The sequence below is a fragment of the Pinus tabuliformis genome, chromosome 4_1 (assembly GCF_031772625.1).
Source record: "Pinus tabuliformis cultivar Carrire ecotype Pingquan chromosome 4_1, CPIR1, whole genome shotgun sequence".
NCBI lineage: Eukaryota > Viridiplantae > Streptophyta > Pinopsida > Pinales > Pinaceae > Pinus > Pinus tabuliformis.
The window spans coordinates 693,878,123-693,889,967 of record NC_142303.1 but is presented as its reverse complement, the minus strand read 5'-3'; the positions used below and the strand labels follow the sequence as shown (position 1 = coordinate 693,889,967).

The window sequence follows — 11,845 nt, the reverse complement described above, 5'->3', positions numbered from 1 at the left end:
TGTTTACATGGAATTCATAAAAAAAATATAACCAGGGCAGTCACAATCTCGACAGGAAAACAATAGTTAAAATCGATCTCCACACATATTTAAGCATAAGCAGTTTTAGAGAAATGGTCAAGTTGTGGGATGCAACCATAATATTCGTTGATTGCATTTCCAATAGTAGTGAACATAGAGAAATTCCAAAGATGCATGGGAAGGTTTGGAAGCCTTACCCATACTAGAGCCACAGAGATTACCATTGTAACTAGGTCAAAGGAAGGGGATGAGGGCTCCATGAAAAGACCAACACTACCCTAGAACTAGGGCTTGGAATCCTAGATGATCTTCTTATCCTCATGGTTAGCAAAGAGAACATAAAAAAAAACCCAAGCTAGAGGGAAAATATTCAGATCTTGAGACAAGAAGGGTTCCCTTGTATAAAAAATCCACTTATGAAGATTAGTCAACCATGGAAAAAATCCATTAAATCTATAGAAAAAACCAAGTTTTGAAAAATATTTCGCACTGCTGACGAATTCATCCCCCACAGGGACATTAAAAGTAGGAGCTTCATGGACAATTAAAAGAGAAATTTTGGATTTTAGCATGGTACTATAAGAAACCTAGATTTGATCTGCCTGAGAAGAAAGACTTGCAAAACAAGTTGTCATTTATTTAACATACACTAACTTCACCATTGGACATGGCTATGCACCATTATAGACCACAAAATCTTGCTACAAGGTGGGGAAGGCCACAGACAATGGTCAACGTGGTCAAAACCCTAGTAGTCACGGGTCTCTTGCGGAGAGATTTGCTTTCTTAACTCAATGTTATGCATTATTACATTAAATTTATCATTTCAAAATGTATTTTGTAAACATGCCCATTTTTCATACGATCAACTTCAATTTTATACATTCTTATATAAAAATTATTTTTAAAGATATGTTTATACATTATTAAATTATAATATTATATAATTATTGTGGTATTAAATCCACAAAATCTTGATATTAGGAAAAACTCTTAATTCAAATATATAAACTATATCGAACAAAATTAACTTAAAATTTTGAAATAAGATGCATAGACATTATCACAATGAATTCCAACCATTAAAAATGTTGAGGACGTCAAATTGTAGAATTATAAATCATTAATGCTGTGTGTGTGGAGATGGAGAGTATTGGATCTAACAGCGCTATAAAATGACTTCAAATTCAATAAGGCACATCCCCGCAATCAGAACACTATTTGCTATGTTACGAAGTATTTGTTTATCCGTGGTATGGGCCTGCAGGGCAGTAACGGGCCTGCTATTTCTTGATACCGCAATAAACACCATGAACACATGAGCCGTCCTAATAAGATGAAATTTCCATGCACATTCCACTGGTTGGTGCTTTGGCCCCGCATGGCAATTAGGTCCACTGTCCAGGGTTCCACCTCCAAGCGTCCGGACTTTCGTCTGCAACTCTTCGGTTAAAAAGCTGGCCACGACGTATATGTCGGACAATAGACAGGGATTTCTCACAACAAACGTGAGGAACATTCTACGGTTTCAATAAATACAATTTAATCCCACGTACCAAAACTTAAAATAACTGAACGACACTTTTCTTTAAAGCGCAATAAACAGCTTCAGTAACCAACGCTCCCACGGGCCATTCCGTCCTAATGAACTGCAATTTCCATGCAAGCCGTCTCAATGGTTCATCATCAACGGTAAAACAATACTCTGTTTCCAGATTGATTCACTACACATTCATTTTCTATGAAAAACCAATACCAATCAATCGAAAAGAAATTCTGATTTCACAATTTCTGTAACAGCTAATAACAACACTATGGTAATTAATATATACTATGTACACACTCCAATCACGCATTTCTTGTGCATTCCTTTCAACTGACAAGATGCATTACTATATGTAAAATTATTGGCAAAGATTTCAACGTCTTTAGGTGGTAGTCACAATTCATACCCGTACAACAATGATACAACGCATTGATGTAAGTGTTATTGCTCACTGTGCATCAGCATCATTTTAGAAAGGGTGACGGCATTTTAAAAATGGTGATGGCATGTGCACTCCATTATCATAACAAATTCCTACAAATTCCTGATTCCTGATAAATGTATATATTAAGTTTTTTTGAAAACTTATCATAATTTAGTTGTCAAAATCATAATTTAGTTGTCAAATTAATAGTGAAGATAATTATGTCTGAATGCATGTTGATTCATCATTTTTATTCAACGAAAATTAGGTCACTGATCACCTGGAATAACTTGCTGGTGGTCGGTAAAAGGGCTGGCTTCCACTCCTACAGATGCCTTTGGGTCTTGAGTTGTTAACGTGTATCTTTATGTTCACTGAAAACTAGTTCTTAGCCAAACAAAAATAATTTTGGAGTATGTTTGAAACATAATTTATTTATGAAATTCAACCCCGAAGAAAACCAAATTAGAATGGATTTTCATTGAAAAAAAATTAATTATAAAAAGGTAAGTTTTATATAGATTTAGTGTATTTTTTATTTACTTGTAAGGAATTTGTAAGTAATTATTGGTAAATAACAATTTTTATAATAATGAGTAAATAACAATTTTCCTAGGTTTCATTTTAAATAGATCTTGAAATGTGCAACATTAAAAGGTTTTATTTCAACTTCCCAAAAAAGGTTTGAAATTTTTTCAACTTCGTAAAAAATAATTAAATATTTATTACAAAATTTACAAAAAAATATTTTAAATAAAAATGATAAGAAAAAATATATATTTTAGGTTTATAAGAAAAATTAATTATAAAAAGGTAAGTTTTATATAGATTTGGTGTATTTCTTATTTACTTGTAAGGAATTTGCAAGTAATTATTGGTAAAGAACAATTTTTATAATAATGGGTACATAAAAATTTCCTTGGGTTTCATTTTAAATAGATTTTGAAATATACACCATTAAAAGATTTTATTTCGATTTTTTTAGAAATTGAAATTTTTTCATCTCAGTAAAAAACAATTAAATATTTAGTGCAAAATTTGCAAAAGAATCTTTTAAATAGGAATGACAAGGAAAAATATATATATATATATATTCGGTTTTCAAATATAAATTAACAGTTCTCTAGAATTTAAATTTAATATATCATATAATTTTGTTTTTGAAGTTTTATTTTTAAAGTAATTTAAATATTAAAAAAAATGGTTTTAGATTAGTCAAAATTCTAATTTAGATTGTTACATGAATATGGAAGTAATGTGAAAATTAAGTAACTTTTAAATTTAGGGGGAGCAATGTTGGAATTTGAAAAAAAATTCTCAGCCTAGAGCATTTTGTCTGGTTTAAAAATTTATTATAGGATAATTAATTATTTGATTTTGATTTAAAAAATAAAAAGAAACAAAAATAATGATTTTCTTTTTATTCAAATATTTATTAATTTAAAAATAAATAAATAAATTAAATTTATATTTATATTTTTTTGAAAATATATATATTTTTAATTATTAAATATATTTAAATAATAAAAATCTTAATTTTAAATATCTATATATAATAAACTAAATAATCATATTTAAAAAAATATTAAGAAGTTCTATAGATTTTATATATATATGTGTGTGTAAGGTTTTAAATTGATGTATCATATTCTTTATTTGTGGAACAAGGGATCCATCTTCACGCAGCTATTTGACTCCTAAATTTATTAAGGAGTATATACTCTACTCTCTTTGGATTTGAACTCGTGACTTCTTAAGAAAAATCATATGCTCTTAATCATTACGCTCACTCAAACTATATATATATACCATTGTTACCAAAATTCACTACAATCTAATTATACAATTTTAAAAATTTTTATTGTTTAAAATATATTTTTAAATACATAATAAATTTATGAGTACTTGAAATTATGTAGATTAAACAATTTAAACCCCAGTTTTTTAAATTAAAATGAACCGCTGCAGGAAAAAATATTTAATTTATAAATTAAATTATACCTATATATACCCATACAAATTCACTGTTACCTGTTTCAATATACAAATTGTTTTAGAGAATCTAAGCAAATAAAACAGAAAATCAACTTACAATTGCAGAAACTCTCAGAGATGGGCTCAACAAGCGAAGCCGGTTTCCTGGATAGTATCTAGGCGAGGTCTCCGTGATCTGCTTTTGGAAATCAAGTACTCCCTAAATGCCATCTTCAACCCCGGATCATCGCAGCTCCGCAAAAACTTTTCCTCCATCGAACTACACCCCTCGCCGGGGAGGTCGCAAGTCGAATTTGCGCCTCTCTGCCGCTGCGCCGCCTTGGACACCTTCTTTCTGGCGGCGGCGCGCAACCTCGCCGCCAAGGCCACTAAATTCTCGGTCGACAGGTCGGATTCGAGGACTGAGAGCGGCAGGAGAGAGTAGAGCTCGCCCAGCCGGAGATCCTCCTCGGGTTGCAGAGGGCGGCAATGGACGGCACAGAAATCACGTGAGCAGCATATGAAATGGCGGGGATCGTTTCGCAGAGCTCGCTTGACGCTAAGCGGCGCCGGAAACTCATCCAACTGACCGTTGAGGTGGACGATCCCCGATAGCGTCGGGACTCACCGCGTCCGTCCGCCGGAAGCATGAGGCCATGGATCCCATAATTGTTGTATGCAAAAACCAGCTACAAATTAAATGAGCAGCTAATACAGAATTGTGATAATCGAACTCTGGAGAAACGAAGTGTTAGACAAGTGCCTGATAATGAATAAAGAGCGTAGATTGTGGGCGAAATTGGAGATTTATTTAGCCGCTGGATTGATTGAGAGAATGAAGGCCAACTGAACTAAAGATTGGCCGACCGCAGAGAGAATGAAGGCCGACTGGACTAAAGCCTGGCCGACCGCAGAATTTGTAATGGGAGATTTTGTCGCGACTCCGGGTTGGGCATAAACAATAAGGACAAAAGGATCCTGAGTCAGCGGGATGGTGTTAATGACACGTCATACCACAGATCAGCGAGCGATAAATATTACGTATCTTCCCAGAGAATATTTGAAATCCCGACCATACGTCGAAACCACAACGAATACTACCAACGTGTCAAACGTCGCACATATATATGTATAATATTTTAAAGACATTTTATATGTTTTTTTTGTTTAAACTAAGTGAGTTTTGAGATGATGGCATGATTAAGTGTGGTTTGAGTAGCTATAACATAATTGTGATAATATGAATAATAAATATGAACAAAGTGTTAAATACTAGCAATTGCCCTAAAAAGTGCAAAAAGAGGCCGATAGATTTTTTAAATTAGGAAAATAGTATGAAAATTGGAAAAATGATAAAAAATGCATTTATAGATATGTATTCAGCTCATAAAAATGAAGGACGCCATAACAGAAATGAAGGCCAAGATGAGTTTTGCTAGTAATTGAAGGGTGAAATAATCACAAATATTCAAACTAAGAGTATTAAATAATCACAAATTCTCAATTGCATAAATAGTATGAAAATTGGAAAAATGATAAAAAAATGCATTTATAGATATGTATTCAGCTCATAAAAAGGTAAATGAAATAAAGGCCAAGTTTCATTTAGGAGATATCATTTAACTCTCGCATATTGCTAAATGTTGAAGTAGAGGTCTTCAGATTTTACTCCGAGTTACCTTGCCTTCAAAGGTTTAGTCTCACTGGCTCTCACATGCCTGAGAACACTGTTGTGTTATGGAACATTACCTTAACTCCTGGAGTTAAGATCTATAATAGCTTCCGTAATCACAAGGCTGTTTTGTTCATAGACTATAAGCCTCAGAACAAACAATAACAATGGCTAACATAACCAAGCGCTGTACATGTATAAATGAGAAGGGATAGAATTGATGACAGGACAGGAGCAGTTTCTGATCCAACTGGAGAAGCCAAGCCAGACACGGCAACATAGCAGAAGTATTTTGTACACAAACCCTTTTTTTATGTATCAGTTTCTCCTTAGACGATCAGGTTTGCAAAAGAACGATTTGATTGATTCCTTCAACGGCCGCCACAGTTGAGAACGCCCAACAACTTCCTGAAAAAATCGAACAGAAAAAGTACAAGACAGGGCATTTTTATGGTCTAGGGTATAAAATTCAGGGGATAAAACTTCTCAAATAAAAAGTACTGTACAGGGCACTGTTATGGCCTAGGGTATGAAAATTCATCAGATATAAATTCTCATAAAACTGAAAATTAGGGTATGAAAATTCATAAGATAGAACTTACCACATTGACCCTGGTCCTTCACGGGAGCCACGGCTCCCTTTTCTCTCCAGTCAATGGACTTTGGCAAATCCTCGCCGTCGGAATACTGGTATCGAGGGCTGGGAGACCTCAGCAAGCGTTTCTTGGTGTCCAGCTTGGCACCCAGATATGTGGCCTTGAATTCCTCGTGGCTCAGATCTGCAAACTGGTTCAGACCCAGTTTGTAGGACCGATTCCCCTGGTTGTGCTCGTGAATATACAGAAAATTGTCTTTCAATACAGTATAAGTATTGAAAGCAATCTTTTTCTGTTGGCACCATATATCATTAAGGTCATTAATCTACATGCACGTGGAATGTCTTCGGCCACAACCACCCTGTCACGATTTATCGCCTCACCTGTTACGAGAGGGGTGAAGGGATTCACATTTTACACTAACCTCAATTTTACATTAGTTTAGCACATAGCTCGTTCCTTCAAATTGAAGGGATTCACATTTTACACTAACCTCTATTTTCCATTAGTTTAGCACATAGCTCATTCCTATTCAAATTCATGTCCCTCCCTCGGATGAACTTTCCTGAAATGGCTCTACAAATTCATAGTCATTATAGGTTAGTGCTCAGTACAATCAAACATGAGCAATCCACAGATAAGGTCCCTCACCACACCAACACACTCACTCGTGCGTATATATACATAAATATGAGAGAGGGAGTGGGAGAGAACGCCCACACAAGGTTATTAATAAACAAATCAGGGAGATCAATCATCTCCTGGTGATTATACTAATGCAAGCGCAAATAAACTTTGAATTGAGTTTTAACACAGACAAGTCCCCAACACGCCCACTTATATATGTGTGTGTATCACCACCCACAAACTTATTACTACCCAAATTAGCAAGATCAATCATCTCCTGGTGACTATACAAATGCGAGAGCAGATTAATTTTGGATGAGTTTTAACATAAAACCGTCGCACATCCAAAAGATATAGAGAAATTGTAAAGAAGCTCCATATAAAACATACTACTATCAATGAATATACAGAGTACGCACTGCATGTTCTAAAGCTTCAATCTTAATACAGATACTTTTTCTGGATATCACCATAAACATCTTCAAGCAAGAAGTAAATTGTAGTCATAAGAATTAATCAAACAATCACAATTACCTCATAAGTTAGGCATTAACAAAAATGCCAATTAACTTCAGGTACATAATATCCATTAAACTCCAATTAATTCCGTTAATAAGACAAAAATCCAGCAGTCAACATTGCGTTTCTGCGTAGGGTGTCCAATATCAAATATATATACAAATTAGAAACATTCAAACAAATCTCTATCTGATCCTAAGCATCAAAATCAATCCTAAGCCCTTTCCCCACGGATACGCCTTGCAAGCTGAATATCCTTAGGCATGATCGTCACCCTCTTGGCATGGATGGCACACAAGTTGGTATCCTCAAACAGTCCCACAAGATAGGCCTCTGCAGCCTCCTGGAGAGATAGCACTGCATGACTTTGGAAACGCAGATCCGTGTACAAAAGAATAAATAACAATTTTTAGAAAGGTCGGCCTTTGGTGTACTACGTGCACTACAAAAGAATAAATAACAAATTTTAGAAAGGTCAGCCTTTGGTGTACTAGGTGCACTCTGCCAGTTGATTCAAAATTGAGCTGTGGATGCCCTTGCAGAGCTTTTTTGACTACTAATGTGAAAAGGAAAGTGTTACCTTGAAGTCCTGGGCAATTTCCCTAACAAGCCTCTGAAAGGGCAGCTTGCGAATAAGCAGCTCGGTACTCTTCTGATACTTTCGAATTTCTCTGTATGATTTGATAAGTTGCAATTAGATATCTAGTAGACAGAATAGGGCAATAAAACCAGAAAAATTATCATAAGGCATTCATAACAATTTCAAATCAAGAGAACATACCGAAGAGCAACTGTACCAGGGCGGTATCTATGAGGCTTTCTTAACACCACCTGTGGTAGGAGCAGATTTACGTGCGGCCTAGACCAGAACAGTATTTCAGCATACATACGAGGTAATACACATCGAAAGCCACATAGCCGACAAGAAAGGAAAAAGAAATAAATAAATAAAAATTACCTTTGTTGCCAGCTGCTTCCTTGGAGCCTTTCCTCCAGTCGATTTACAAGCTGTCTGCTTCGTACGAGCCATTGTTAGGTGTAATTAACGACCAGCAAGGTAGAGAGTTATCTGTTTCAGTGACAACAAGAACGAAGATATCAGCCAAGCCATAAACGTCGTCTCAGCTGAAACCCCAAACGCCATTTCAGCCGAAACCCCAAAATACCAAAAACCAGCTATAAATACAGAAATATTACGAGTCTCCTCAAACAATCATTCTACTGTAAAGCAGAACCCTCACATCTGTAAACCCTAAATAATAAAAGAGAAAAAACAGAACCTAAGAAACAGGAAGAACGTGAACCCTCACATTCCAAGTCATATGTGAATCACAAAAAGGACAACAGAAAGCATCCACAGAAAACCCTAGATATTAAAGGAGAATAAACAGGGTACAGGAAACATGGAACACATTCTAAAATGGGAACGGCCCAGGATTTCAAGGAGAATTCAAGTTGCTAAAACTGCGACAACAAACTCTAGGGCACCAAAATATTTTACTAATTCAAAACATTATCAAATAAATGGAACACCCCACGGGTTCACGGGAACTCTAGCTGTTATAATAAAGATCACAAACGCTAGGGCACAAAAATAATTGAAGAATCAACCAGTTACTACGACCTCAAGGAGAATTCCAGTAACTAAAACTGGAATTTTAGCAGACTTTTCCCTGCAATGTGATAAACACCTGCATTGATTTCTATTATTGCTTGTGCCTGAATTGTTCAGTGTTTGGTGAATAAGGGTCAGCCATTTGGCAGCAGGACCATTGTTCTCTGCCACTAAAATGTTTCCTGCATTTAAAGGCACAATTTCTTGAAACCTGGGAAAATCCACATAGAGACAGTATACTGTTAGACTTTTGACACAACTGTGGAAATCTCAATAAAAACTATCAACACACCATTTCATTCTGAAACTAAAAGAGTTTTAACTGATATCCTCTTGTTCGTAGAAACACAAAATGCAAATGTATAAAACATTTTCAGGGCTTTGTTCATCTTGCTGGATTGGATGTAATGAGGGGAGTTTGTTAATACCCCAAAATGTAGACGTCTGCTGGAGGTGAAGTATGCAACCATTCATCCAAATTCAGGCCATTGCAGGGTGCTTTACCTCCCACATTCCATGTTCCCACAAATACCCTGCTTCGCAAACATTCAGTTGCCTACTTAGTTCATTAAAAAAGCTGCTTACTGATATGAACAACGATTGTTGAAATCAAAATTCCAATACATTTTCAAACAACATTATTCTGTCTTCAATAATTCCAAGAGAAGCAACCCATCGCAGAAGTGGGTTCTCGTATTTGAATATCTAGATGAGACGGGCTTTCTTATAGTCGAAATTCTGGACAAATGGTAACAAATTACTATTGGAGAATGTTACATTGCAGATCATTTAAAAACACGATTTTTTATAACCTTATTTCTGTCAGCATTGGTTATCTGTATTATGGTTATTTGATAAAAGCACATAGCAGAAAGATAGGGGAGAGAAAGATTTTGCCCTGAAGAAAACTGCGTCTATTTTTTTATTACTCGAATACATGCTCATGGTATTATGTTTGGGAGCAAATGAAGAATAAGTTCTAAATTATGTTCAACTCATTATAAACTATCCCAGAATAACTTCGCACAAGCAGGGGAACAGATTATGTTTCAAATGGATAGTAAACTCAATCCGTATGTTCCACCATTATCAAATTTCAGCTAAAGTTAAATTCAATTAAATTCAACCAAAATACCATACCTAAAGTCACGAGCATCTGCGATCTGGGACAACTCTGATTCCATTGTTACAGGCTTGGAATTAGCTGCATTTCAATTCAACAAGATTTCTGTCATGATTGTAAACACCGAGACCAAAAGCAAAGTAACACATCCCTAGTAAATCAAATCAAAGGCTGGGAGAAAACTCGTGCATTTTTCAAGTATTCTGAAACACCTGTAAAATAAAATTGGGCATATTATCTTGTTGAAGGATTTTGTTCAGTACCAGTAAAGCTTTTTCGTGAAAACGAGGATTCGTTATCTGGGCAGCTCTTTCGTCTCCCAGAGAAGGATTCGCAGTTATCTGCAGATTTTATATTTAGTCTCAGTGAAAATTAAGCTAAATGCACAATAAGCAACTCGGTACTCTTCTGATACTTTCGAATTTCTCTGTATGATTTGATAAGTTGCAATTAGATATCTAGTAGACAGAATAGGGCAATAAAGCCAGAAAAATTATCATAAGGCATTCATAACAATTTCAAATCAAGAGAACATACCGAAGAGCAACTGTACCAGGGCGGTATCTATGAGGCTTTCTTAACACCACCTGTGGTAGGAGCAGATTTACGTGCGGCCTAGACCAGAACAGTATTTCAGCATACATACGAGGTAATACACATCGAAAGCCACATAGCCGACAAGAAAGGAAAAAGAAATAAATAAATAAAAATTACCTTTGTTGCCAGCTGCTTCCTTGGAGCCTTTCCTCCAGTCGATTTACGAGCTGTCTGCTTCGTACGAGCCATTGTTAGGTGCAATTAACGACCAGCAAGGTAGAGAGTTATCTGTTTCAGTGACAACAAGAACGAAGATATCAGCCAAGCCATAAACGTCGTCTCAGCTGAAACCCCAAACGCCATTTCAGCCGAAACCCCAAAATACCAAAAACCAGCTATAAATACAGAAATATTACGAGTCTCCTCAAACAATCATTCTACTGTAAAGCAGAACCCTCACATCCGTAAACCCTAAATAATAAAAGAGAAAAAACAGAACCTAAGAAACAGGGAGAACGTGAACCCTCACATTCCAAGTCATATGTGAATCACAAAAAGGACAACAGAAAGCATCCACAGAAAACCCTAGATATTAAAGGAGAATAAACAGGGTACAGGAAACATGGAACACATTCTAAAATGGGAACGACCCAGGATTTCAAGGAGAATTCAAGTTGAACTGCGACAACAAACTCTAGGGCACCAAAATATTTTACTAATTCAAAACATTATCAAATAAATGGAACACCCCACGGGTTCACGGGAACTCTAGCTGTTATAATAAAGATCACAAACGCTAGGGCACAAAAATAATTGAAGAAATCAACCAGTTACTACGACCTCAAGGAGAATTCCAGTAACTAAAACTGGAACAACAAACCCTAGGGCACCAAAATATTTCACTAATCCAAAACATTATCAAATGAATGGAACACCCCACGGGTCAAGGGGAACTCTAGCTCACTGCTCGAATGCATCGAATAAGGTGGAAGATAACTGCACTTAACACGACCCGCCATTCCCTCGCAGAACCACTCCCTCCAGAACTGTCCCGCGACCCGCCATTCCCTCGCAGAACCACTCCCTCCAGAACTGTCCCGCTCCAGAATCCGATGCCAGAATCCGATGCCACGTGTCAGTATAAGGAACAAACGAGCCATTCAAAATCCGATACCACGTGTCAGCACGAGA

The 11,845-nt window shown here is 36.1% G+C and overlaps 1 protein-coding gene and 1 pseudogene across 21 annotated transcripts; both read right to left on the bottom strand.

Moving 5' to 3' along the window:
• Positions 1 to 4,093: 4,093 nt before the first annotated feature.
• LOC149178038 (uncharacterized) lies at positions 4,094 to 5,041 on the bottom strand (annotated as a pseudogene).
• A 442-nt stretch (positions 5,042 to 5,483) lies between these two features.
• LOC149178037 (type IV inositol polyphosphate 5-phosphatase 6-like) lies at positions 5,484 to 11,811 on the bottom strand. Of its 21 annotated transcripts, XM_089420261.1 has the most exons (13): positions 11,619 to 11,781; positions 10,832 to 10,942; positions 10,655 to 10,732; positions 10,381 to 10,458; positions 10,135 to 10,198; positions 9,423 to 9,530; positions 9,071 to 9,205; positions 8,338 to 8,448; positions 8,161 to 8,238; positions 7,960 to 8,050; positions 6,727 to 6,809; positions 6,240 to 6,616; positions 5,484 to 6,045 (listed from the first exon to the last, which is right to left on the bottom strand). In XM_089420261.1, the coding sequence occupies exons 5-8, from the start codon at positions 10,176 to 10,178 to the stop codon at positions 8,445 to 8,447; spliced, it is 291 nt and encodes a 96-aa protein (XP_089276387.1). In that variant the 5' UTR covers positions 10,179 to 10,198; positions 10,381 to 10,458; positions 10,655 to 10,732; positions 10,832 to 10,942; positions 11,619 to 11,781; the 3' UTR covers positions 5,484 to 6,045; positions 6,240 to 6,616; positions 6,727 to 6,809; positions 7,960 to 8,050; positions 8,161 to 8,238; positions 8,338 to 8,444. The 21 variants fall into 21 exon arrangements, 17 of the variants coding, with proteins under 17 accessions (XP_089276387.1, XP_089276386.1, XP_089276385.1 ...); XR_016258153.1 differs by adding an exon at positions 7,395 to 7,821 and having other exon boundaries at positions 6,240 to 6,809; positions 9,071 to 9,530; positions 11,619 to 11,785; XR_016258154.1 differs by lacking the exon at positions 9,071 to 9,205 and adding an exon at positions 7,395 to 7,821 and having other exon boundaries at positions 6,240 to 6,809; positions 11,619 to 11,783.
• Positions 11,812 to 11,845: the final 34 nt, after the last annotated feature.